We start from the raw sequence: 27,400 nt of genomic DNA on the forward strand, positions 1-27,400 counted from the left end.
ACCGGGAACGGAAGGGGCGGGTCCGAGGCTAGGGTGAAGAGTGGCCCGGAAGAGTGTTGGGGAGAGAGCTGGATGGGCTGGGGGGACGCGAGAGAGACGGGGAGGAGGGGAAATAGAAAGAAAGGAGTCTTAGGGCCGGAATCCCGGGTCTGGAGTGCACCGTAAAGATAACCTCGTATTGTCGAGGAACCTGAAGTTCACAGTGGACCAGGGACTGACTCAAGGGCAAAATGGCAGCACCGCAGCTCTCCCGACTCTCAGTTCATCGTGCCCTGAAAGTGTCCGATGGGGCGGCCCCGGTGAGGCGGGGAAGGAGGAGGCGTGGCCCCTGCGCTCGGGAAGCTCTTCGAGGAGAAAACTCGGGCCCAGGGGACAGGAGGGGGCGGGGACCAAGAGAGAAAAAGTGAGGACGAGAAATAGAAGTGAGAAAGGATGCGGTCGTGGAACCGGAGCAGGTTCCGTCCGGAGCCTTGGCTCCTGACGTTCCCTTTTTCTGGCGTGTCACCAGCTCAAGTCTTTGCGGGTAGGTGATCTCGGAAACGACTTGTCTGACGTTTTCTATCATGCCACCTGTCCTTTAATTACTCTGATTTATCAAAGCCTTTATCTCACCACCTGACATGAATCCAGGGATTCTTAACTTGGACTGCCACCCAGGAGTGGGCTTCAGGGGACTTCCCTGGTGGTCCAGTGGTTAAGATTCCGTGCTTCCACTGCAGGGGGTGCCTGTTCGAACACTGTTCTGGGAACTAAGGTCCTGCAGGCCGCACAGAGTGGCCAAAGAAAAAGGAGTGGGCTTCAGGAAGTCTGCGAACTTCCTGAAATGTCATGTAAAAGTTAGTGGGCGTGTATGCCATCTGCACATGTTTCTAGGAAGAAACTCAAGATAGCTCTCTCTAGAGCAACGGTTTGTAATTTTTTTTTTTAAACTGTGGATCCGTTGGGAGTCTACATTGTTCCAGAAAGTATAATAGTATCTAGAGCTTATGGAAATTCCAGAAAGATAAAGACTTGCATTTTTGAATACTTTCTTAGGGACAACCTCTCAAGCTCCCTGAGTAGGAACAGCAGCAACTTGTGAGACATCTACCTAGGGCTTATCAGAAAACAGACTCGTTTGGGGGAATCTTTCTAGACTCAGTCATTTCTTCAGTGCTTTGTGTTTTCAGGAAGAAAGGAGTGTGCGTTGCTGGGATGGACAAAAGACATGTAGTGAGCACAAGTGGCCTGTTATTAGGCTTGTAAGGTTGGTTGGTCCCACTCTACCCCACCCCCTCCGCTTACTGAAATGTCATCTTCCACAGTGAATTGGAAGAGGAAAGAAACTCTTGAAGAAATTTTATCAGAGAAGTTTACTAATGCTACACTGTCATATTTCTTGGCCTCATCCTATGTTCACTCAGCACTTACATTTTGCTAATATGTGATTCTGGAGTCAATATGAATAAAAACATACCTTACTGATTCTGATGAATTGATAGATCCCATTATCATTGGCCACATCCTAACACCTGTGTAATATTGCCAGTTATGTTTCATCTCCAAGTCAAACAGTGCTTCACGTTCTCAATACTAGTTTCAAGGTGGCAAGATATTGTTGAAACAGCATCGACTTAAAACTCAGAATGTTAGAGCCCAGAGGCGCTTTCTCAGCTGCAAAGTGCTGTGTGAGTGTTCTGTTCACATCGCACTCAAGTATCAAAATCACAGAATGTTAGAGCTGGAGGGGATCTTAAGAGATCAGCAAACTCAATTTCTTTATTTTAAAGATGAAACTGAAACGATATAAAAGATTATCAGTAGATAAATAACCTTGTTGAAGGAAGCTTGTAAACCAGTAAGTCGTTTTTGAATTCATTAACAGTTTTAATCTTTATCCTGTAGCGTTGTTTAGAGAGTCATTAAGAGTACCTAAGGTAACATTCCAAAGAGAGTGTACTGCTAATAAAGTCTCCTCAAGCCTAGAAATGGCCAACCAAATGCTCTTGGTTTGATTGATCTCAGTATGGTTCCTCAGGTCGAGAATTGCAGAGGATGGATTAGTGCTACTGCATCTCTGACCATCTAAGATTTATTATAACCCAGAGATGGTCAGTTTAGGCAAAATATCTCAGAATTTTTTTTTTTTATAAAAGTTAAGATGCTTATAATCAAGAAGAGTCCAGGCTGGACCCTACAAAATGAAGTGATTCCATGGGCTTTGCATAAAAAATTTAGTAGACCCTCAATTCTTTAATTTCTTATTCTCTGCACCTGTCTGGATTTGTTAATATGTAATAGTTACTTTGTTCTTTTAAATGGAATCCATTGGCATAAATTACCCCTCTCATATCCCCTACCAAAATTAGACACTTAAATGAGAAAATTAATCTGGAGAAAGCAAGGCCAGTCCTTCCAAACTAAGCATCCATCGAACCTTGGAATGTATCTTCACCCCTCCCCTTGGCCTTTAATCACTCAGTTTCTGGTAGCCTCACCACTGTTGCCATGGAGACAGTGATATCACCATTTGTGATTCTGATGTCACTCTCCAGTCCCAACAAGGGGGAGGTACATGGAAGGCTGGGGGAGGAAACAAGATCTTGAGCTGAGCACGGAACATCCCAGCATCTTCATTGACTTTAAAAGTATATTCTGGAGTCTTCTGTGGTTCACTATTCCAGTGCTACAGAGGTAGGAAATCCCACTGGACTGAGAAAACAGCCCATTTTCTGATCCTCTGTGGTTAAAAGGGAGAATTCAGTGATAAGTGCTGGGCTAACTTTTGATGTTCAACCTCGCCTCCCTCTTTGCCCGGTCAATTTTAGTTTCACATCAGAATCTTCTGGAAATAAGTGAGCCTCTCCCTCAGTGCCATGATAGCTGAACGTACCATCTTTGCTGTTGAAGTTTTAATTTTGTTGCAGATTGATCAGATCTCCTTGGCCATACTTGTGGGGACATGAGGGGGTCTTACTGTCTGCTTTCCAATTTCATGATGTGACTGGAAGCTTGACTGTGTGCTGACTTATCCTGTTCATGCGTGGCTGTTCCAAGAGTTGTTGTTTTTGTTGTTTTTTGTTGTTGTTTTTGTTGTTATTGTTGTTCCCAGTGCTCTAATAGCAAAATCAGACTGGTATAGCTCTGAGCCCCAATTCTCATCCACTTCCATCCTCTCACTGTTAATTCTGACTCCGTGGCTAGACAACAGAGAACTGGGGAAAGGCAGGATATATGTAGCTCTGTGGAGAATATGTCTGTACTAACAGGGCAACGGAGGAAGAGGTTATTACTGAGGGAAAGTGAAACTGTAGGAGATCCACAGGAAAGCTGAACAGTGAATGGTACCACTGAGAAAAAGACACACACACACTTTTTTAATCCTTATTTAAACAAAATCGCATGAAACTGATTTCATCAACAACCAAATTTATTGAGTGTCTACTATACGCCAGGCACTTAGAGAAAGGGAGTGAGAGAGAAAAAGAGAATGGATGTAATAGAACATATTCTTCCTTTTTAAATTAGTAATAAAAACTAGTCGAATAAATTTCAAAACTTGATCAGATATATATCAGCCCTGCAAAAACTTCATTTATGCTGCCTGTAATTTGAGGTTTTCTGTGAGTTTAGGAACCTTGAGTAAACAAGAGCTCATCCTTATGGTGAATACAGGAAACATGTCTCGAGATGGAGCTGTGGTCTGGGATACAGCACCATAACCAAGCTAACCAAGCCCTTGTATTGTTGTGCACTCCTGATTCATGATTTGCACTCCTCAGTTATCTCTGAGGTAATAATCACATTGACATTTTTAAGGAACATTTTAGGTCAGTCCTTCTGTTGTCCACAGGGTCCCTCTGTTGGCCGTAGAAAAAATTCTTAGCTTCTGGAATGTTAACCTGCAGAGCTGTAAATATTTCAATGAATATATCCATTGGGTTTTATTTACTTATTTATTTATTTATGTATTTTTGGCTATGTTGGGTCCTCGTTGCTGCTCACAGGCTTTCTCTAGTTGCGGCGAGCGGGGGCTACTCTTTGTTGCAGTGCACGGGCTTCTCATTGTGATGGCTTCTCTTGTTGCGGAGCACGGGCTCTAGGCACATGAGCTTCAGTAGTTGTGGCACGCGGGCTCAGTATTTGCGGCTCGCGGGCTCTAGAGCGCAGGCTCAGTAGTTGTGGCGCACGGGCTTAGTTGCTCCATGGCATGTGGGATCTTCCCAGACCAGGGATCAAACCTGTGTACCCTGCATTGGCAGGCAGATTCTTAACCACTGCACCACCAGGGAAGCCCTATCCATTGGTTTTAATATTCCCTTTATGGGCCTCAATTTCCTAATCTTTAAAATGAGTATGTTACAATAAATGGTTCCTAAGGTCCATTTATCTTCACATTGTATATAGTTAGCCTTCTTTCCTCATCAAATTTAATAGATAACACAAAGCATCCTTTGCCTCTTTTATTTTCCACCCTAACTCCAGGATATTATTCACCAACTTTGAGGTTAAGAAATGGATGAATCCACTCATTGGCTCCATTAATCTCTAGATTCTCCTCTCTTTTCCATTTCGTTATGAGACATGTATACAGATTTAGGAGTCTGAATATCACTATCATCCAAAGGTATTTAAGTACCTCTTTATATAAACTATTATCCAGGACAATTTAGGGAATTTAAAGTCTAAAACAAACTGCATGGATGCAGAAGATACAGAAAATAGAATAAAAACCTCAGGACATATGTAAGTGGAAGTGTTTGCTGAATCTATATGACTAGTAAGTGTGAAAGAAGTACAAGAGCGCTTTTGAGATACTGATTTATTTGTTTTATTGGGATAGGAGGTCTATTAGTAAATCATTGGATAAATATTTACACCTTCGATAAGTCTCTGGGGTGAACATATCCCCCAAAAGAGTCAAGCTTCATACAAGTCTTAACCACCCTAGCAAACTTGAGCAAGTCATTTCTTTTTTTCTCAGATTGTCCAACTTAAGAAAGAAAGAAAAAAAAATTGAGCCATCTAGAATTAGAAATAGGCTGTATTCATATATTCATTCTTTCAGCAGGCAATTAGAAGGAAAATAATTGATCTGGAAGCTGGTTTTGCAGTTAATTATGAGTTTCCTTTGTAACATGAGGATGTATATTTCTCCCAAGTCCTCAAAGGAGTGCCTACAAAGTGTTTTGATTTTTTGTTTTGTCTTTTTGGCCGCTGCCATGCAGCATGCGGGATCCTTAGTTTCCCAACCAGGGCTCTAACCTGCGCCCCCTGCGGTGGAAATGCTGGAAGCGCGGAGTCTTAACCACTGGACTGCCAGGGAAGTCCACAAGTGTTTTGAGATTCATGAACTCAGGGCACTTATTCTCCATTCTAGCTACTTATCTTCTGACTTCCTACTTAAGCCGGGTTTGAGATTAAGCTAAAGACTTTCAGTGTCCTCGTTGTTAAATAAGTCTGTCTACCAGTGATTTGAAGGTGGAGAATAACAATAGTCATTTCAGAAATCATAGGCCAGATGATGAAACCTTTGTTGTCATGTAGGAACCATCAGACCGCACCAAGAATGAGATCTGGAATTTGAATGTGAATGTCATTTTGTGCTCATCACTTATGTATCCCATGTGAAAAATCATAGGTCAAAATCATTATTTGGTAATAAGAGCAATAAAGTTCACATGTAAAATCAGTCATTTTTATTTGTGTCTTTCCATTGCAGATTCCTTATATTTCATGGCAGGAGGGGTGGATAAACCTAGGAATAGTGAAGACAACAAGAAATTAATCCAGAGCTTTCCTCATAGCTCAGAACCTATCCTCAGTAAGAGTAAGTGATCACACAACTTCCTTTCTTTACTTCATTTTCATCCTTGTTTTTTAATTATGCTATATAACCTAAAGTCAGTAGATCCTATTGATTTTGTCATTTTCTATTGGAAATAACTCATTAAGATGAAATGTAAACTGGAGATTAAAAGACCTGAACTGTCAACAGTCCAGGACAGCCTGTTTCCAAGTCTTCTGATTCTTTGGCCAAAGAACAGTGCCATTCCTTCCTTTATGCATGGTAATGGTTCAGGGGTTTGAATATGTACACAAAATAGTGAGCTGCTGAGAAACAATACAGGGTTTAACTTCACTGATATTAAAAGCTTCCTCAGGCTTCCCTGGTGGCGCAGTGGTTGAGAATCCACCTGCCAATGCAGGGGACACGGGTTCGAGCCCTGGACTGGGAAGATCCCACATACTGTGGAGCACCTGGGCCCGTGAGCCACAACTACTGAGCCTGCACGTCTGGAGCCTGTGCCCTGCAACAAGAGAGGCCGCGATGTGAGAGGCTCGTGCACCGCGATGAAGAGTGGCCCCCGCTTGCCACAACTAGAGAAAGCCTTCGCAAAGAAACGAGGACCCAACACAGCCATAAATAAATAAATTAAAAAATATATATATGGGCAGCTTCAGGAGATACATGTAAAAAAAAAAAAGCTTCCTTGCTAGGGTTTTAAAAAAAAAAATTAAAATAAGGTACCAAGAAGGTTAGGAAATCTCAGAGAAAATTTTTAAAGAAAAGAATAATTATCTTTCCGGAGCTTGCAAGTCTATTGCAGAGAGGATCTCTCCATATAAGCCCAGGCCCAGGGGTTCTCAATTCTAGATGTACATTAGAATCTCCCAGAGAGCTTTTAAGAAATTCAGTGCCTACATTTCCACACCCTAAAACCACTGAAATAAGATTCTATGGGGATTGGTCTCTCAGATACAGTATTTTTAAACAGTTGATCCTAAGATTCAGTATTTTTAAACAGGGCGATTCTAAGGTCTAATCAGGGTGGAAAACCCGTTGCTTATTCAAGGAATCTATTGTATTACAGTGTTAGGAAGAGAAAAGAAAGCTGTTTCCCCAGCTCAGTAATCTAAGTGGAGTGTGAAAACGGGAACGCATTCTTTTGGGAGCAGAGAACAGGTAGCTCTTGAAAGATCTTATATTTTCTTTTTAGTAATTACCTGTAATGTTACATATAACAAAAATAATAAATCCGCTTACAATTAAGTTTAAATTGTGTGTAATCTGTGTTTGAGTTGTGTTGGTTTTACTTGTGGGGGAGATGTATACCCCACCACGACCTAAAGTCCTTTAAAGCAAATATTTCCAATTAACCAGATATTCAGCCCCTAGTAATGCTCCATTTATTTCAAGCAATTATTTTTACAACACAATTTCATTGTTAAAAAAAATTAGGATAAGCTTTTGGACTTTATTATAACAGAATTTTAAACCAGTATATTTGTTGGAATTAAAATATAAATATATATGCCTGTTTCACAAAGATGTTTGTGGGGCATTGGGAAGGAAAAATTGGCCATCTTATTCCACCTTGCTTATTAAGAAGTATAGATCTAAGCAACATTTATAACAAAAGAAGGGGAACTCCAGTGTGGAAGCCTGGTAATGGCATTCTGTCATGGAAACAGAGGGCAGAGAGAAGCTTCCCATGCTTGTAGATTATCAGTGGGCAAATATGATAATCAGTCATGTCTCCAAGAACTAGCAAAGATGCGGGGCTGCAGAAAGTGGATGAGACTGAGGCCAAAGGCCAAGGAGTAAATGGATTAGGGACCATGATGTTCACTTGTGAGATGAGGCAGTGAGAGCAGCAGGTATAAGCAGTTCTTTCAAGAAAAATGACTGCAAATGAGAGAAGAGAGAAACAGTAGCTAGAGGAGGCTTGGGAGGGAAGAACACATGTGCAATAAATTTCAGCTTTCGGGGAGACCAGGTAGACGGTGGTGCCGTTACAGAGGTTAGGGAACAGAGCAAAGAGTTGGGAAGGTTATGAAAAAATCAACATCAGCCAGGACGTCACTGCCTCCGAGGCCCTTTGGATGGTGCGTATGACATCGCCCTTCTCCTGGCATTCAGATATTTGGTGGAACCTTGGAGAATGAGAATTCCTCCAGGACCCCTGGCTAATTGGAAGAGGGATTAAGGAAGCCCTTAATCTTAAGGAAGAGATACTAGACTTACTGCTAATATAAGTAAGTTAGTGCTCTAGGAATTAATTACAGTGAAGCCTACATTACTGTAAAAAGTTGGTGGAGGCAAGAACAGAGAGGGACAAGTAAATTAATTCTATTCTGATCACATTGAGCTTTGAGCATGTACTGAAAATCCAAGATCTGGAAGGTCTGTCAAGCCAGGACACAGAGAGCAGGACGTGTCTGCTTAGGTTCATTCACGAGCAAATCTATATTAAGCACCTGTAGAATACACCAGCCTCTGGCCTCTGCACTAGAGATACATATGCTTAAGAAATCTTCCTGCAGTTGGGAGCTGAGGATGAAGAGGTCCAGAGTTAAGTGGGTGTGGAGTAGCTCTTGGGACAGGTCTCTGTGGAAAGCATCTCTCCTGTTTTCCACATCTCAGCCTTTTACCTTATTTCTCCTTCCGTATAACTAGCCCTTTTGATGACCCATTCTCATTTTTTTTCTTCTTCCAGATGTCAGATAGGGTTGACTGGTTACAAAGCCAAACTGGAGTTTGCAAAGTTGATGTCTGTTCCCCCGGAGATGGCCAACCCCAGGACTGGAAACTGGTAAGTGTCAGCCGCCTTGTAAATACTGAGTTAGGAATATGTGCCGTTAAGAGTGGCTGTATTCTCTCCGCCACCACCTCTTATTCTTGAAGATGAAGTTACTGGGGGGAACATGAGCTCCTTTAGAGCGAGTGCTATTGTCACTCTGCCTACATCATTCAGCTTAGTATCAGGCACTGTAAGTCAGTCCCGGCAGAAGATGGAAACCGCGCCAGTAACTGCATATCAAAAAACTGTTCAGTAAAAAGTGTTTAACTAAGTTAACTACTAAAAGCTGTGAAAGAAGACTCAAAGAGTTCCAGAAGCAGCAAATGCAGAAAGCAGCTCCTACCCCTAGGCTGAAAGAGTGAACAAGGAAGAAACTAAGGCTCACGGAAGCTCGCTCGCCCTCAACCAAGGCTGCTTCAGATCTCCTTGGAGAGAGTGAGCTGCAGCAGGACAGCCATCTGCATCCCAGTGGTGCTGAAGGCACTTGCCAGAGGGTACGGGGGGGCCAGAAGGGAAACGCCTCCCACCTGTGCTGACCACGTAGTGCCCCTCCAGTGCCCTCTGTCAGCAAAGCCAGCTGCCAACGGAGAAGTGTTTAAAGAGTCCAGTTCCAGAGTCACAAAGCAAGACAAAAAAGGGCGGACTTGGAGCTGAGAGACAACAGTGAGTAACTGGCACAGACACTGTGCTGAGTCTTAGGGTCAGAGATAGAAAAATAAACTAGAATTCTCTCCCTTTAAGGATCTCAATCTAATGGAATCCCCATTGTAATCCTCACTCTCAGGACTAACATTTATCAAACACCTCCTTGCACGTAATGTTACATGATGCATATTCTGTTTGTCCAAAATCTATTTGGTCTGCCTTATATAGCCTAAGAAAGAAAACATTAACAAATCTACATTAAGACATGAGGACATACAGATACTAGATATCCAATTAATGTAGAATAAGTGCTAACCAAAACTGCTTCCACTAGACCTTTTATTTACTTCTGCCCTTTTCTTTAGAAAAACAACAAAAAAATGAGTTTCAATATTAAAGTAACAAAAATTTCTCCATTTTTCAATAAGTGAGAAGCACTCTAGCGGATGTAGTAAAGAATGAAACAATTTCTGTCCTCGTAGACCATATCATTCATTTGGGAAAATAAAAAATACACGTGCTCTAAATAACTAGTAGACACCAATTATAAGAAGTTCATGGTAATTTGCCAAATGGATTTTCTGGACAATAGTTGCTCTGGGTGTTTAAAGAACAGATCATTTCTAAGTGGGAGATAGGGAAAATTTTATAAAGTATGTTTAATTGAGTTAGAGGTGAAGAATAGGACAGGAGGTATATGTGTTGACTTAACACTAAGCTACTGAAGCAGAAGATGGCTGAGGAGAGAAACCCCTTAACCCTTTTCATATTCTCCTTCAGGGCCATGAAAATTTTCCCTGTTCTTAATTAAGAAAGACAGAAATAATTGGGCATCCACCTTCCCCAACTGTTCAAGATACTAGTCTATAAGAAAGTTAAAGGATGCAAGAGGGCAAAAGGTTTGGAGGAGATGGGTGTTTGTTTGATTGTCAACTCCATCAATAGAAAAAGAAACAGGGTTAGTATTTCCGCCAGTCATTCTGACTTCATCAGCTACTTCTGCAAAATTCTTCTGGATTGAGTGGAATAATGCACATAGGGTGCACACATTTTAGTTTAAAAAACATAAATAGACAACTGAAAAACTAAAACACACCAAGCTAACACAAGCCTTTAGACTCCGTTGTGAAGCTCGATGCTATGCTGTAGGGTTGTTTTTCCTTAATGTGCTGTGAAAAGAATTAAAAAGGATAAAAAGTAAAATCTACATCTGCATTATAATAAAACTGTACATGTTACAGCCTAATTTTGGAAACATGCCTATTTGCAAATAGTGTGCCCATCTGTAAAAGTAGGTAACATTAAGGAATAATTTTTAAAAAAAGGGCAAAATCGAGACTCCCAATTAGATACAAAAATGAATGCATGTTAAAGATTTTTTCAACTAATTAATGAGGAAATTGGTGAGAGGTATTACAACCAGTTCAAAGGAGAATTTTTTTAAAAGGTACATTTACAGATCAGGAATGTTGAAATGAATGTGCAAATCAAGGCAAAACTGGCCTCTTCCACAGCTAAACCTCCACTGGACAGAAGTTACATGTTTGTAGACATGTTGAATTATTTTGCATTGCTATCAGTTATCTGCAGCTTACCGAGTTGTAAAGTAGCTCACACAGATTCAGGATCAGGTTATGTGGACGGCTATATGCAATGCTCAGTCTACAGACTATGGACTATAGATAGTGCCTAGTTTTCTATTGAAGCACAAATGTTTTTCCTACATTTACCTCCATTTTTATTGAAAAAATCTCAAAATAAGATAAATTTTGATCACAAAATAAGGCTAGTCTCATCAGATTTGGTCCGATTATTTATATACTTGCGGCAACCAGATAATCCTTAAGTTTGCTTTACTGGAACTTTTTATAAGGAGTCACAGATTGGCCTTTAACAGGATCTTTTTTTTTTATTTTATTTTTGGCTGCGTTGGGTCTTAGTTGCAGCACGCAGGATCTTCATTGTGGTGCACAGGCTTCTCTCTAGTTGCAGCATGTGCCTCCAGAGCCATAGACTCTATAGTTTACGGCATGTGGGCTCAGTAGTTGTGGCGCGAGGGCTTAGTTGCCCCGTGGCATGTCGAATCCCGACCAGGGATCGAACCCACGTCCCCTGCATTGGAAGGCGGATTCTTAACCACTGGAGCACCAGGGAAGTTCCAAACTGGCTTTTAAAGGCCTCCATTATTTGCTGTCCTGAGAGCAGGGAGTCAAAACTAAGAAACTCTCTCCACCAGGTTTCACCTGCAGTCCCTAGAAAAATAGGCATGTATTCTGTTGGATTCCTGTGAAACTGTTGTTCCTAAATATAGTCTCAGCCACTTATATTAATCATAATTTTTAACCTACGTACTTTCCAATCTATTTCACAAAGAAACCTGGGAGAGAGGAGGTTTACAATGGTGAACTGTCACATAGCAGCTGAAGTGCAGACTAACGGAGCTTATGGACCAGACAGGACGACTCTCTACAGACATACACATCCCTTATACAATCGAAGTGGCAAAAACAAACACATTCATTAACAGACCCAAAGATTTAACCTCTCTATAGTAATAAAAATAGAAAGCAAAAGCATATAAATTATGCTTAGCTATTAGTGTTTCACTATTCTATCTTACTTAGAAATGATCTAAGTATCCAGTGAATATCCATTAATTAGCTCAATTTAATACCAGTCCAGTGTTTTAAGTTACATAAAGATGTTGGAAATTTATCATCAAGCTGACATACTATAAAACATAATAACTGTTGAAACAAAGTTTGTCAGGATAAATATTCAATTTGATTAAACACATTTATATTTTTCATGATCTTAAACATTAAGTACAAGTAATACTAGCTGATTGGATCTGCATAACCTGTATAAGTTTATGAAGAGCACATCAACATAAAGTAAAAAGGCACACTTAATGTTATACCTAACACTGGTAAATCAGAAAAGACGTAGCTGTTTTTATTAAACCAAAATTATTAAACTAATCTTATTTACCAAAAATTTACCCAACTATGTGAACTTAGATTCCTAAAATATTTCTGAGTTAGGCTCTATAAGAATACTTTTTCCAGTCAGAATAAGAGATTCTTTTGCTCAAGAAACTTTATAATATTAACTTGTTAATACCATGTAGAGGTAGGAAGACATTATTACTTACACTTAATGCTTTTCTGAATGGCAGACACATAATGATTCAAACACTGATAAACAGCTTAGAGCCTCAGTTCTAAACTTTCATCCAGTAGATTCAAATGTCCAGTTTTCAGCCAAAAAAATTCACAAGGCATACAGAGAAACAGGAAAGTATGGCCCATTCAAAGGAAAAAAATAAATCAGCAGAAACTGTCTCTGAAAAAGACCCAATGGCAGATCTACTAGACAAAGACTTTAAAACGACTGTCTTAAAGATGCTCAAAGAACCAAGGGAAAGATGTGGAGAAAATCAAGAAAATGATGTATGAACAAAGTGGAAATATCCATAAAGAGATAGAAAACCTAAAGATAAACTAAAAGAAATTCTGGAGCTGAAAAGTACAATAACTGAAATGAAAAAATCACTAGAGGGATTCAAAGGCAGATTTGAGCAGGCAGAAGAAAGAATTAGCAAAATTGAAGATAAGACAATGGAAATTATCAAGTCTAAGGAACAGAAAGAAAAAAAGGATTGAAGAAAAGAAACAGAGCCAAAGGGCTCTGTGGGACACCATCAAGAGAACAAACATGCAGCATGGGAGTCCCAGTAGGAGAAGACAGAAAAAAAGGGACAGAGAGAATATTTGGAGAAATAATGGCTGGAAACTTCCCAAATCTAATGAAAGATGTGAATATAAACTTCCAGAAGTTCAGTGAACTCCAAGTAGGATGAAATCAAAAGACCCACACTGGGATACATCATAATCACACTTTCAAAAGGCAAAGACAAATGGAATATGGGTAGAAGTGATGTTTGTCACTTCCAGGCCTGGAAAACAAAAGTTTCTCATTTAATCCTCCACAGTCTCTGGTGTTTCCCATACACTGGCTCAAAGGACAGATTCTGAGTCCCTAAGGGAGGGTGAAACCATGCAAAAGCAGAGCCTGAGTCCCTGAGTCACTGCAAAGAAGACTGCTCATCAAATGCCCTCTCTAAATGATGTTATACACAGACACTGCAATATATAATATATAATATACAGACACTGCAATATATAATATATATATTATACAGACACTGCAATATATAATATTTAATGTGCAATATATAATATATATAATAAAACAGACACTGTTACATTATAGTTTATGATACACATCATTCATCTCCCTTAAGTCACCTCTGCAAAGTGGGCTATCAGGTTGGTCCCCCTGGTGAATGGTTTGTACACTGGAACCCACTGAATTTTCCATTTCTTGGAAGTCTTTGCTCTGACTTCACCATCTTTTCTCTGTCCCTTTTTCAGACATGCATACAGGCAGCTCTCTTTCCTACAGCTTCTTCTTAAAACTAAATTTTGTCCTTTTAGAAGTTCACCTTTGTTACTGACCTTTGGTTCAGAAAAATAATTTTTTAAAAGATTCATACAGAAACTCAGTAGTCTCTTCACACCTCCCACCCAGGCTGATGGGAATGAATTGCAGGACACACCCCTAGCCATGCTCTCTTCCAGCACTTCTGTTTTCACCCAAAGCACTACTTCCCATACATGTAGGAAGTCAAGTTTTATTCCCTAGTACTCCCACAGCTGGTTAACCATGTTTCACCACATTACCCTAACGATCAAGCTTCTTGACTTCTCTTCCTCTTGTCTTACCTCTTCTGAAGTCTAATCTTCATTTGACATGTTTAAGGAGTACTACCTGTCTGATACATTCCATTTCAAGTGTACAGATTATTTTGTGCATATTATCTCATTTAATCTCAATCACAATCATATGAGGAAATTATTTAAAAATAATAAAAACTACCATATGATCCAGCAATTCCACTTCCTGGTATATATCTAAAGGAAACAAAATCACCATCTCAAAGAGATATCTGCACCTCTGTGTTCATTGCAACATTATTAACAACAGCCAAGACATGGAAAACAACCCAAGTGTCCATTGATGGACAATGAATAAAGAAAATGTGGTTCATATATACAGTGGAATATTATGAGAAGAAGGAAATCTTGCCATTTGTGGCAATAGCTTCTAAGTGAAATAAGTAAGACAGAGAAAGACAAATACCATATGATCTCACTTATATGTGGGCTCTAAAAAAAAAAAAAAGAACACATAAACTCATAGGTGCAGAGAACAGATTGGTGATTGCCAGAGGTGGGTGGGCAAAATGGGTGAAGGAGGTCAAAAGGTACAGACTTCCAGTTATAAAATAAATAAATCCTGGGGATATAATGTACAGCATGGTGACTATAGTTAATAATACTGTAGTGTATATTTTGTATATTTGAAAGTTGCTAAAGGAGTAGATCTTAAAAGAGCTCAGCACAAGAAAAAAATTTTTGAACTGTGTGTGGTGATGGTGGACGTTTGACTTATTGTGATGATCATCTCACAATACGTATACAGATATCAAATAATTACAGGTGTTGTACACCTGAAACTAATATAATGTTATATGTCAACTATATTTCAATGGAAAAAAAAAACTTTTAGTCATGTGTCAAAGGTAAACACAGAAACCCAAAACTCACCTGTCCAGAGGTTGAAGAACCCTTCTCCTTCCAACTAAGCACAAAATTCCAAATTGATTTGAGCTTAAGATAGGCAAAAAATACTAGCAAAATAGATTTTCTATTGTCTGTCACCAACAGAGAATAGATCTCTATAAACCATTAATCCATTAAAGAAATCACCAAATGGTGATACAATGAAACCACATTCTCAAGCATTGCTGCCACCGGTGATTATTGGCCATGGAAAAGCCAAAATGAAAACCAAAACCAAAATTCATAGAGAGGAAAATTAAAACTAGAAAAACAGAACGTCTGCAAAGTTCTATTGCCCTTTGGATTCACCTTTGGGGGCCTAAGAAAATATGCACCTGGTACACTATCCTCATGATGACATTTACCTCTGTTAGGCAAATCTGTTGGACATCTTGGCAAAGACTTCCAAAACTGTCAAAAGGTCATTTTCAGAGAAAGGTGAAATAATGACTCTCATATGAATATAAAAATAAATCATGTGAAAGATTTTATTTAACTCATTCATGAGGAGCTGGTGCAGTTCAAAGGAGAATCAAAGGAAAAAGACATAGATCAGGAATATTGAAGTGAGTGTGCAAATGGAAGCAAAACTGACCTTTTCCACAGTGGGAGAGGCAGTAGGTAACTCTTCCCTGGTCACAATTAATATGTGTGTAGACAAGAATTATATTGCATTGCTATCAGTTATCTACAGTTTACAGAGTTACCAAATAGCTCTGAGAGAATCAGAATCAGAAAATGTGGAAAGGTATGCTATAGATTATGCATAGTTTTCTACTAGATCACAAATTTCCTTATAGTAGCTATTATTCAAATTAGCAGGACCATTTAGGAGGACTTTGAAACCAAGCTCTATAGCCCACAAGCAACTTAAACCAGCCTGTAGAGGTCCAGCTGCTTTTCTCTTCTTCCCAAGTCATCCAAACATAACAGAGTACTGTAGGGGTGGAGAGTGCCAATTTTAGAGTCCAAACTAGATTTGAATACTAGCCCCCATCGTGTAGTAGCTGTGAGATGTTAGTCAGTATTTAACTTCTCTAGGCCTCAGTTTTCCACCTGTGAAACTGGAAGAGGGATACCCACCTTACAGGGTATGTATGAGAATTAAATAAAATAACATGCATAGAGCACTAAGCACAGTGCCTGGTAGACCTAAGTATTTAACAAATAGTAGCCAGCAATTCTATGATACTTGGTAGTTAAAATACCAAATTATTCTTTAAAGATGGGCAGTACTTGTGGTCATCCCCAGATAGATATAACTCCAGTCATTGCAACAATCCCTTATATTTGATGGTAAATAGGATACTTTTACATGCATTCTTATTTTAGCCTATGTTCAAGTGAAGAGTATAGATTACAGTAGGTGAATGTATAAATATGTCCATGTGCTTATCACAGCTAATGTCCACCAAAGGATCTGCATTCACTCACAACTAATAAATTGTCCACAGATACTAACTCCTCAATTACAAGTCAGATTTTCAACTTAAGTCATGTCAAAGAGTCCACTGGAAGCCATTGAACATATCAGATTGTGCTTGTGTAGCCCAGTAAAGTGATGAATTAGGCACAACTGTCCTTGAATTTTCTAATTTTTTGAAAACTGTGCTGGAATAAGAGACCTAAATAAAACAGATCAACCATAAAAAAATAGCTATTAATAGCAATGCATGAAAACTCTGATTCAGCTCAAATGCTACCTCTGTAGCTGCTGACGGTCAGATCTTTTTTTTTTTAATAAATTTATTTATTTAATTTATTTTTTTGGCTGCATTGGGTCTTTGTTGCTGCGCACGGGCTTTCTCTAGTTGCAGCAAGTGGGCCCACTCTTCGTTGCAGTGCACGGGCTTCTCATTGCGGTGGTTCCTCTCTGTTTCTTAAAGTATTTTTAAAATTTATTTATTTATTTATTTATTTTTGGATGCGTTGCGTCTTCGTTGCTGTGCGCGGGATTTCTCTAGTTGCAGCAAGTGGGGCCACTTTTCGTTGTGGTGCCTGGGCTTCTCATTGCAGTGGCTTCTCTTGTTGCGGAGCACGGGCTCTCGGCGCACGGGCTTCAGTAGTTGTGGCACGTGGGCTCAGTAGTTGTGGCTCATGGGCTCTAGAGCTCAGGCTCAGTAGTTGTGGCACACGGGCTTAGTTGCTCCACGGCATGTGGAATCTTCCCAGACCAGGGCTCAAACCCATGTCCCCTGCATTGGCAGACGGATTCTTAACCACTGTACCACCAGGGAAGCCCGCAGTGGCTTATCTTATTGCGGAGTATGGGCTCTAGGTGCGCGGGCCTCAGTAGTTGTGGCACACGGGCTCAGTCGTTGTGGCTCATGGGTTCGAGAGTGCAGGCTCAGTAGTTGTGGCGCACGGGCTTAGTTGCTCCACGGCATGTGGGATCTTCCTGGACCAGGGATCAAACCCATGTCCCCTGAGTTGGCAGGCGATACTTAACCACTGAGCCACTGGGGAAGCCCTGACAGTCAGATCTTAAGGACAGATGTTGTTGGAGTCAGTATAGCGCAGTGGCGAAGAGCATGGGCCCTGGAGTCACTGCCTGGGTTGGAATTCCTCCTCTGTCAATGATTATAGCTGTATAACCTCAGGTAAGAAACTAACTTAAATCTCTCAGTTCTTCAATTTCCTCTTCTGTAAAATATGGGTAATAAGAGAGTTTAAGTTTAAGTTTAAACATTTAAGTTTACTGCCAGAATAATATTAAATGAGATAACAGGCCTAAAATATTTGCAGCAGTGCCTGCACTCAATAAATGTCAGTTATATCTATGGGGCTGATGGAGCAGTTAAGACTTGAGAGAGGCGACCATTTTTGTAACTGATCTTTGAGGTTGTCCTGAATATCCCATATCTTTGCTTTGTTATAGTTGGATGAATCCTTGTCCATTTTTAAGGAAGCCTCACATGATCCCATCAGAGTGCTCAGCTGGCTCCGCAGAGACCTGGAAAAAAGCACAGCAGGGTTCCAAGATGTTAGATTCAAGCCTGGAGAAGCATCATTTGGTGGGGAAATGGTCAACTCAGGAGACCCACGCAAAAGTTTCTGTGTGGACTATTATAACACCACCACCAAGGGCAGTCCAGGGAGATTGCATTTTGAGATGAGTCACAGAGAGAACCCTTGTCAGGGCCCCAGTGCCCACGTTGCTAACAGGAGCTCAGTAGACGAAGTTTCCTTCTACGCCAGTCGCCTCACAAATCTCGTCATAGCCATGGCCCGCAAGGAGATCAACGAGAGGATTGACGGTTCTGAGAACAAATGCATCCATCAGTCAGTGTACATGGGGGATAAGCCCGCACCCAACAAAAGCCTGAGCAAGGTGGCATCAGAGCTGGTGAACGAGACTGTCTCTGCCTGTTCCAAAAACTCCACCTCGGATAAGCCTCCTGGCTCCTGTGACAGAGCCTCAGGATCATTACAGAGTCCCCTGAATTTAAAATACAAAAGCGCTTTGAAGATCAAGGACAGCACCAAGGAAAGCAGGAGTCCAGACGACAAGCCTTCTTCTAAGAAGTCTTTCTTCTATAAGGAAGTGTTTGAATCTTGTAACGCAAGCGATGCCACAGAGGGCAGAAGGTCCTTACCCGCAGAGGGAGAGATGTTCAGAGAGCAGGAAAGGCCCGATGACTTCACAGCTTCTGTCAGTCAAGGGATCATCACCTACGCTAACAGTGTGGTGTCTGATATGATGGTCTCCATCATGAAGACACTGAGGATCCAAGTGAAGGACACGACCGTTGCCACCGTCCTGCTAAAGAAGGTCCTGATAAGGCACGCGAAAGAGGTGGTCTCAGATCTCATCGACTCCTTCATGAAGAACCTCCATGACGTCACAGGGGCCCTCATGACTGATACGGACTTTGTCTCGGCCGTGAAAAGAAGTCTCTTCTCTCATGGAAGCCAGAAGGCCGCAGATATCATGGATGCCATGCTGGGTAAACTCTATTCAGTGATATTTGCCAAGAAACCTCCTGAGACTGTCAGGAAAACCAAGGACAAGTCTGAGAGTTATTCCCTCATGTCCATGAAAGGAATCAGTGACCCTAAAAACCGAAACCTCAACTTTGCATCCATGAAATCTGAAGGTAAATTGAGGGAAAAAATATGCCCTCCTGCACCCAAACCCGAGAAGGAGAAGACTTGTGTTGAAACTCTGGGTGAGCACATCATCAAGGAGGGACTGTCCCTGTGGCATAAAAATCAGCAGATTGAAGGAAAATCTCCAGGTTTCCAGTGTGCACCGTTTGTAGCTTCCAACAAACAGTATAAACCTGCGCCAGACTTTCCCTTGGGAGTTCCTTTGGATCCTTGCAACGTCAGTCCGTCTGTGCATCACCCAGAGCAACTGGAGAATGTTATGTATGATTCAGACTCCTGGGCCAAGGACCTGATCGTATCTGCCTTACTTCTGATTCAGTACCACCTGGCCCAGGGGGGAAGCATGGGTGCACAGAGCTTCCTTAAAGCTGCTGGCAGCACCAACTTGCAGGCCAACAAGTCCCCTGCAGTTTCCGATGAGTCCGGCCTTAGGTCTCCTCATATGGGGGTTGACCAAGAAGAAGCAGAAAAGAAGGGTCTGATGAGCGCTTTCTTCAACTTCATCCGGAACTTACTCGGTGAGACCATTTTCAAGAGCGACCGTATCTCTGAACCCAAGCCAACTAAGGAAGAAGACAGTCCCCAGTGTGAAAGACCTGTAACTCCTTCTCCCATCAAATTAAATGAAGGCGATGAGGCTGGAGGTACTTTTGCTGGGCTGACCAAGAAGGCTGCTAACCCGCTAGATGACCACATGAACGGGCAAATGGTAGAACATCTGATGGACTCAGTGATGAAGTTGTGTCTCATTATTGCCAAGTCCTGTGACTCTCCGTTGGCAGAACTAGGAGATGATAAGCCTGGGGATACCAACTGGCCAACTTCAGCCTCCCCAGATAGTTTACGTGAGTGTTTGCCAACCAAGGGCACAGGGACAGCAGAGGTCCTCCTGAAGAATGCTTATGAAGCTATCTATAACGAATTGAGAGGTCTGTCAGGACAGCTCCCCGAAGGGTGTGCAGCTCCCAAAGTGATTGTCAGCAGTCGCAACCTAACCGATACGCTTCAGAACAAGCAACTCCAAGCCGTTCTTCAGTGGGTGGCCGCCTCTGAGCTCAATGTCCCCGTTTTGTACATTGCTGGTGACGATGAAGGGATCCAGGAGAAGGTAAGGAAGTAGAATCGGGAATTTGGGAAGATTTATTAGGGGTTCATTAGGGTTTTAAGTTCTTTTTTTCTTTCTGAATGGAAAGAGAGCCACGAGAAGGGTAGAATGGGGACAGTAAAAATTTGAAGCTCATGCCTCATGGTAGAGATAATGGGTAAATTAAAATTCAATTTTGCCCAATAGGAGGCGTATCAAAGGGTAAAAGATAAATCGTTTTTTTTTCTCTTTTTTTTTCTGCATATATTGATGGAAATGCACAAATAAGGAACCTCCAAGAGACTTGGTGAAAGAATCAGATTAAGGTCTGGGCTCAGGCTGAATTCTGCATGACAGCTTTGCCCAAAGAATGAGAAGGAGCTGCTGGGAAGCATCACATCCTGGGGATGTGTTGCCGGGCTGGGGAGGCGGGGGGTGAAGGGCTAGACTGATGGCCTTTTCAAGCCTGTCATTCCTCTCTTAGCTGGTGGTCTAGGAAGTGCTGGGGATTTGAAGGGATTCAATAAATAACATCCCTCTTCCCCTCACCCTAAGTTCTGAATCAATTGAGAAGTAAGTCCAAAGAATAAGGCAGATGGAAAGTCAGCTTATTACTGTTATTACTGATAAAGGTAAGTGTGCCTCCTAACTCCTTTCTTCTCCCAGTTTAGGCCTTGGAACTGCTCACTGAAGGGAAATTTGGGGTCCAGAAAGCTTTTATTTATGTAGTTGCTGTTTCATGCTAGTGTGGGAGAATTAAGAGAGACCGTCTGTACAACACACACACACACACACACACACACACGCACACAGGATTTTTTATTATTTTCCCTCAATTGAGAAAAGTAGAACAAGGGCATTTTAAGTAGTAGGAGGTGGCACAAAAGGCTGGGATTATTTATGAAAAGCATTCATCTTCTTAGAAACCAGAGGACGTGGAGGAAGAGGCTTTCTCTGTTTAATATGTGGTATTAGTAATCCTTGTAACTGGGTTACTTGGTTTATCTGATGACCGGGAAGACACAGTGTAGCATACAGAATAGGCCACACTCAGCCTAAATGAGAAACTGTGTCATCTGTAGACTTGCTACTCGTGTGGTCTGTGGACCAACAGCATTGGCATCGCCTGGGAGCTCAGTACAAGTGCAGAACCTGAGGCTCCACTCCTGACCTGCTGAGTCAGAATCTTCGCTTTAGCAAAATCCCCAGGTGATTTGTGTGCACGTTCCATTTAGGCTAAAGGACGGAACGTGGAGATCCAATCTTAGATTTACCGCTAAGAGTCCTCGTCAAGTTCTGTCTCTTTACAGTTTTTCCAATCTGTACAACAGACAACTGTTTTGGCACGTAGCAATTAGCGGATGGGCCTGTATTCACAAAAGCTCTAGACTGGTGAAAAAAGTCTAAAAAGCCTAGCTTTCATGTGTACAATGTGTGAAACAGGCTTTGTTCGGACACCATCTTTTAAGTCAACCTCATCATACGTAACATACATAACACATTCTGATTTTAGATTACTTTGAATTAGAATGTCTATGATCTAATTCTCTAAAATGAGCACAGTAGACTTGCAGGCCTCCTTGTTCTACACACACGCACGTCTTTGCCCAAAGTAAAGACTATCATCTATTTTCTTAAAGGAGAGGAGTGGAAAGGGTGAGCGGCAGCACATCCAGACTTCAGCTAATGAGTGGATTTGCACTGAGCATCAGTGGATTTTTAAGAACGGTTGGATGAAGTATACATCAAAGAAACTACCTAAAAATGAGTCGCAATTTTTTTTTGGAAAGAGATTTGATTAACATATGCAAATATTTTCATGCTGATGCAGGTGATTGAACCTGGTAACACTGGGATGCCCATGAGCCCAATTCCTTTAAACAAATTTGCATCCATTTTTGAATAGGTAATGTGTGCATAGTTCAAAATCCAAAGACCTTGGAACTGCTTGAATTTCTCATCTTTATCTCCCATCCCATTGCCCTCCCTGGAGAAAACCATTCTGATCAATTTCTTGTTTATCCTTCCAGAAATGCTTATGCATGTACAAGTTAATACTTATATATACTTATCTTTTTTTAAGTCACAAATGGTGGTCTTTTATCTATGTGTATATATTCTCTTCTGCAACATACAGAGTTGCCACGTTCTTTTCTAATGGCTGCATATTTGCTGTATGCAGGTGCTGTGTGTAACCACTCTTCTATGGATGGACATTTCAGTTACCAGTATTTTGCTGCTATAAGCAGTGCTGTACGCAGATTCAAATGTATCTGAACGTGTGCTTGTAGATTTGATATGTATTCCCCAATGCCTTTTATAGAGCTTGCACCAACAGTATGACAGTGCCTATTTCCCACAGTTTAACCAACAGTCCATTCCAGACTTTTGACCTTTGCCAAGTGTCGCCTTACTTTTCACATGTCTTATTAGGAACGAGGGTGAATACCTTTTCATATGTTTAAGAGCCATTTTTGAATTTCCTTTTTCATGGATGAATTACTTGTTCATGCCCTCTGCCCATTTTTCTCTTGGGTTGTTGGTCTTTTTTTCTTTATCTCTGAGAGTTTTTTTATATGCAAGGAAATTATTAGCCTTTGTGATATTAAATGTGATATTTTTATCATTTGACTTTTGATTGGTGTTTTTTGTTGTTTTTGCCATACAGAATTTTTTAAATGTTTATGTAGTCAAATATGAGTTTATCTTTTATTTTTCCTAGATTTTGTGTCATATTTTGGAAAACATTCTCTACCACAAAATATTAACAAAACTTCCCCATGTTTTTCTTCTAGTACTTTTATGATTTTTTAAAAAAATGTTTAAGACTTTGATCCATGTTGAATTTGTTTTCATATAAGATGTGATGTAGGGATGCAATCTCTTATTTTTTTCCAGATAGCTGTCTTTTTTTTTTTTTTAACATCTTTATTGGAGTATAATTGCTTTACAATGTTGTGTTAGTTTCTGCTGTATAACAAAGTAAATCAGCTATACATATACGTATATCCCCATATCCCCTCCCTCTTGCGTCTCCCTCCCACCCTCCCTATCCCACCCCTCTAGGTGGTCACAAAGCACCGAACTGATCTCCCCGTGTGATGCAGCTGCTTCCCACTAGCTCAGATAGCTATCTGTCTTTTTTTTTCTAAGCTTTCTATTCTATTCCATTGAATCATTTGTCTATTCTTACTAGTTTAATACTATTTTCATAGCATATTGATTTAATTACTGTAATTCTGTAATATGTTTTCATATATGATAAGGACTAGAGACTCCATATTTCTCTGTCTCAGAAATTTTCTAGGCTATATTTCTGTTTCACCACCAGCCATAGGCAACCATCAACCTGCTTTCTTGCATTACAGATTTGCCTTTCTGACATTTTGTATAATGGAGTCATAAACTATGTAGCCTTTTACATCTGGCTCTGTACACCTAGCATAATGTTTTTGAGGTTTATCCATACTGCAGTATATGTCAGTAGTTCATTTCTTTTATTGCTGAATATTTCATTTTATATGTTTTCTCTATCCACTCACCAGTTAATGGACATTTGAGTTGTTCCCACTAGTTGCCTGTTACGAATAACGCTTCTGTGAACATTCACACACACATCTTTGTGTGAACATAACGTTTTCATTTCTCTTGGGTGACAAGGGGTGTACTTGCTGCATCTTATGGTAAGTATACTTTCTTAAGAAACTGTCAAACTGTTTTCCAAAGCGGCTGTACCATTTTACGTTCCTACCAGCAATTTTTGTTGATTTCAGTTTCTCATTATTCTTTGTTTTTAAATTATAGCTGTTATAGTGGTTTCTGACTGTGGATTTAATTTGACATCCATACATTAAAATGACTAAAGATGTTGAGCATCTTTTTTATGTGTTCATTAGTCATTCATATATATTCTTTGGTGAGTTGTCTATGTAAATCTTTTGCCCATATTTTGACTGGGTTACAAGAATATAAAGTTACAAGAATTCTTTATGTATTCTGGATACAAGTCCTTTATCAGATATATATGATTTGCAAATATTTTCTCTCAGTCTGTATCTTGTCTTTTTACTTAATGGAGTGCTTCAAAAAGCAAAAGTTGTTAATGATGACATCGAATTTATCACTTTTTGCTTTCATTGCTTGTGCTTTTGATGTCATATCTGATAAATCTTTGCTTAACTCAGTGGTTCTCAACTGGAGGCAGTTTTGCCCCCAAAGGACATTTGGCAATGCCTGGAGACATATTTTTTTGTCACAACTGGGAAGGGGGAGTCTAGTGGGGAGAGGCCAGGGATGCTATAAACATCCTACAGTGCACAGGACAGCCCCTCAGCAAAGAATCACCTGGCCATAAGGTCAGTAGAGCCACATTGCGAAACCCTGACCTAATAACCAGGGTCATGAAGATTCTCTTGTTTGTTTTCTTCTAGATGATCATTTCAGCTCTAATATTTAGGTCTGTGACCCATTTTGAGCTCATTTTCATGTATAATATGAGGTAGGTGTCTAGATTCTAGATTCATACTTCTGCGTGTGGGTATGCAGTTGTCTTCAGCACCTTTGTCAAAAAGACAAATGGACATCTGGCCCTTTTGAATTCTTCCCTCTTTATACCAACAGAATCACCATAAATGTTGAGGTTCAAGCTCTCTTTGATTGGTGTTTTCATGGTACGTCTTCTTCCATAATTTTACTTTTAACTTACCTATATCATTTGAAGTGAGTTTTTCCATAGGCAACGTAATTAAGTAGGGTCATGTTTTTTTAATCTATTCTGACAGCAGTTGGTGTGTTTAGACCATTTACATTTAGCCTAATTATTGATATGCTTGGATTTAGGCCTATTATTTTAATGTTAGTTATGTTCATTCTCCCTGCTTTTCCTGTTTTTCCTTTTGTTGCCTTCTTTTGGATTATTTAAACATTTTTTGGTTGTCCATTTTAATCTATCGTGTTTTTGTCTATATCTCTTTGTGTAGTTTTTTAGTGGTTTCTCTGGGGATCACAATAACATACCTAACCTTTCAGAGTCTAACTAGAGTCAATCATTACCACTTAAATTGGAATGTAGAAATGTTCCTACCGTATAGGTCCCTTTACCCTTCTGCCTTAGGTTGCAGTTATTTTATGTATTTAGTTGCAAAAATCCTTAGGCAATGTTATTTTTGCTTTCAACCATAAAGCACATTTTAAAGATTGGAGGCAAATCGTTTATTGTTTATCCTGAGATTTTTACTGTCTCTTTTGTTCTTTGTTCACTCCTTATGTTCCCAGTTTCCTTCTAATACCATTTTCCTTTTGCCTGAAGAACAAGAGTGCATTTTCTGGCAATGAATTCTCTTAATTTAATCCAAATTTTTCTTTATTTGACCTTCATTCCTGAAGTGTATGTTTGCTGGACATAGAATTCTGGTTTGATAGTTCTTTTCTTTTAGTGCTTAAAAAATGCTGTTTCACCTCCTCTGTTCCTCTATGGTTTCTGACGAGAAATCTGCTGTCATTCAAATTGTTGTTCCCTTATACAAAATGTACCATTTTTCTCTGACTGCTTTTAGATTATTTTTTTCTTTTTCTTTAGTTTTCAGCAATTTGATTACAACAGGTCTTGAAGTGAATTTCTTTGGGTTCATGTTATTTCAGCTTCACTACGCTTCTTGAATTTGTCAGTTATGTCTGTTGGCAAATAGGGGAAGCTTTCATTAAGTATGTTTTCTGTACTCTCCTTTTTCTCCTCTCCTTCTGGGATTCTGATGACATAAATGTAAAACCTTTTGAAATTGTTTATTTTCTCAATCTTTTTGAAAGAGGTTTAATCAATCTCTTACCCTGTTCAGTGCGACACATTTCTATTGCTCTTTCTTCAAGTTTACTGGGTTTCCTCTCTCATCTCCGTCCATTTAGTTTTCATTTTGGATTTTGTATTATTGTTTAGTTCCAAAATTTCCATTTGGGTCTTCTTTATATCTCCTCTTTGTGGAGACTTTGTCTTTCCCTTTGTTTCAGGAACATCCTTATGTATTGGGTTGGCCAAAAAGTTCATTTGGGTTTTTCCTAAGATGGTATGGAAAAACCCGAACGAACTTTTTGGCCAAACCAATATTTCAGTCTTTGCATAGAATTTCCCCTGAAAAAGCTCCTGATATTTGGCCTGTTAATTTGCCCTTTGACTTTCTCATACAGTCAGGTGCAGAATGCACAAAATATAAAATTTGATTAGTTTGTTGCTGCGAGGATTCCAGGTGGAATAGCAATGTACTGTGCTCATATTAGAATACTTGCTTTGGCTCATTTTTTCTCATTTTAAGCTTGGGAAGAGAATTAAACATAGGGTTCAGAGACCTGGGTATGAGTATTGCCTCCGCTAATTTCTAGCATTGTATTACTGACAATCTTCACCTCTCCGGGCAGCATTTTCATGGGGGTTGAATGGGTCTTTGAGTCACCTTCCTGCTCTAACATCCCAGTGTTGTCTGGTCTATGGGGCAGGGAAAGCAGCACCCACATTCGTCCTTTGTCTCTGTCTCTCCTGCGCTTGTCAGTCTTGGGACAGTGATGGAGCCCGTTTTATGATGTTACAGTGAACTTAAGAACTTTAGAATCCTTAGAAGGCAGGAACACCATTGACCAAACACCCACTGGAAGCAGGAAGTTTTTAGTCGTAGTGGGAAATCACATTTTCCGTATCACGGACAGGGGGATGTTACTTAAATTAAGGGCGATGTAACCACCTTTCTTCTGTCAGACAGGCCAGCGGGCGTCCCGGTTATGGACATCTCCTCAGTGTCTCCCTCGAGGCCCTCCCGCTGCAGGGGCTCGTTTGCCCTCGCCTTGGCAGCCCGTCCCCGCCCTCGGTGGGATGCTCTGCCCCCCACCACTGCTTTCCTTCCCTCCCTCAGCTACTGCAGCTCTCGGCAGCCGCCGTGGAAAAAGGGCGCAGCGTAGGCGAGGTTCTGCAGTCGGTGCTGCGCTATGAGAAGGAGCGACAGCTGGACGAGGCGGTGGGCAACGTCATGCGGCTGCAGCTGCTGGACTGGCTGCTGGCGAACCTGTGACGGGGGCTGCCGCTGCTCTCCCCCTTCCCGCGCCGGGCCCGGCCCTCGCCCCCTGCCTGCCTCCTCCCCTGCGCAGCCCCCGCCTCCGCATCCTCACGGAGCCCGGCGTCACCTTCGTACCACTCACATCCGAGACGTGTCACCTTGTGCTAGTCCCTTTCCTGCCCATGTGAGCAAGGACAAAATAAAAAAAAAATTGCAAATAAATGGCTTCAGGTATTTTGTTTCCTTGGCATCCAATGGGACAGTAAGGTGAAG

General features: G+C 40.7%; 1 protein-coding gene across 5 annotated transcripts; it reads left to right on the forward strand.

Annotated features, from left to right (window-relative positions):
* The first annotated feature begins 51 nt into the window (after positions 1–51).
* AKAP3 (A-kinase anchoring protein 3) lies at positions 52–27,270 on the forward strand. 5 transcript variants are annotated; one of them, XR_009009783.1, is made up of 5 exons: positions 52–523; positions 5,702–5,809; positions 8,481–8,576; positions 17,775–20,722; positions 24,521–26,967. XR_009009783.1 is itself a non-coding variant. In XM_057557355.1 (5 exons), the coding sequence occupies exons 3-5, from the start codon at positions 8,481–8,483 to the stop codon at positions 27,140–27,142; spliced, it is 2,742 nt and encodes a 913-aa protein (XP_057413338.1). In that variant the 5' UTR covers positions 52–523; positions 5,702–5,809; the 3' UTR covers positions 27,143–27,270. The 5 variants fall into 5 exon arrangements, 4 of the variants coding, with proteins under 4 accessions (XP_057413338.1, XP_007170263.2, XP_057413339.1 ...); XM_057557355.1 differs by having other exon boundaries at positions 17,775–20,114; positions 26,837–27,270; XM_007170201.2 differs by lacking the exon at positions 24,521–26,967 and adding an exon at positions 26,987–27,270 and having other exon boundaries at positions 17,775–20,114.
* Positions 27,271–27,400: the final 130 nt, after the last annotated feature.

Source organism: Balaenoptera acutorostrata, chromosome 11, assembly GCF_949987535.1.
Source record: "Balaenoptera acutorostrata chromosome 11, mBalAcu1.1, whole genome shotgun sequence".
In the NCBI taxonomy this organism is placed as follows: Eukaryota; Metazoa; Chordata; class Mammalia; order Artiodactyla; family Balaenopteridae; genus Balaenoptera; species Balaenoptera acutorostrata.

Bases quoted from the DNA above. Each gene is read 5' to 3' on its own strand.
- AKAP3 (XM_057557355.1), top strand. From the start codon at position 8,481: ATGTCAGATAGGGTTGACTGGTTACAAAGCCAAACTGGAGTTTGCAAA. The intron at 8,577-17,774 runs GTAAGTGTCAGC...GCTTTGTTATAG, and splicing joins AACCCCAGGACTGGAAACTG to TTGGATGAATCCTTGTCCAT. The intron at 20,115-26,836 runs GTAAGGAAGTAG...TCTGTCAGACAG, and splicing joins ATGAAGGGATCCAGGAGAAG to GCCAGCGGGCGTCCCGGTTA.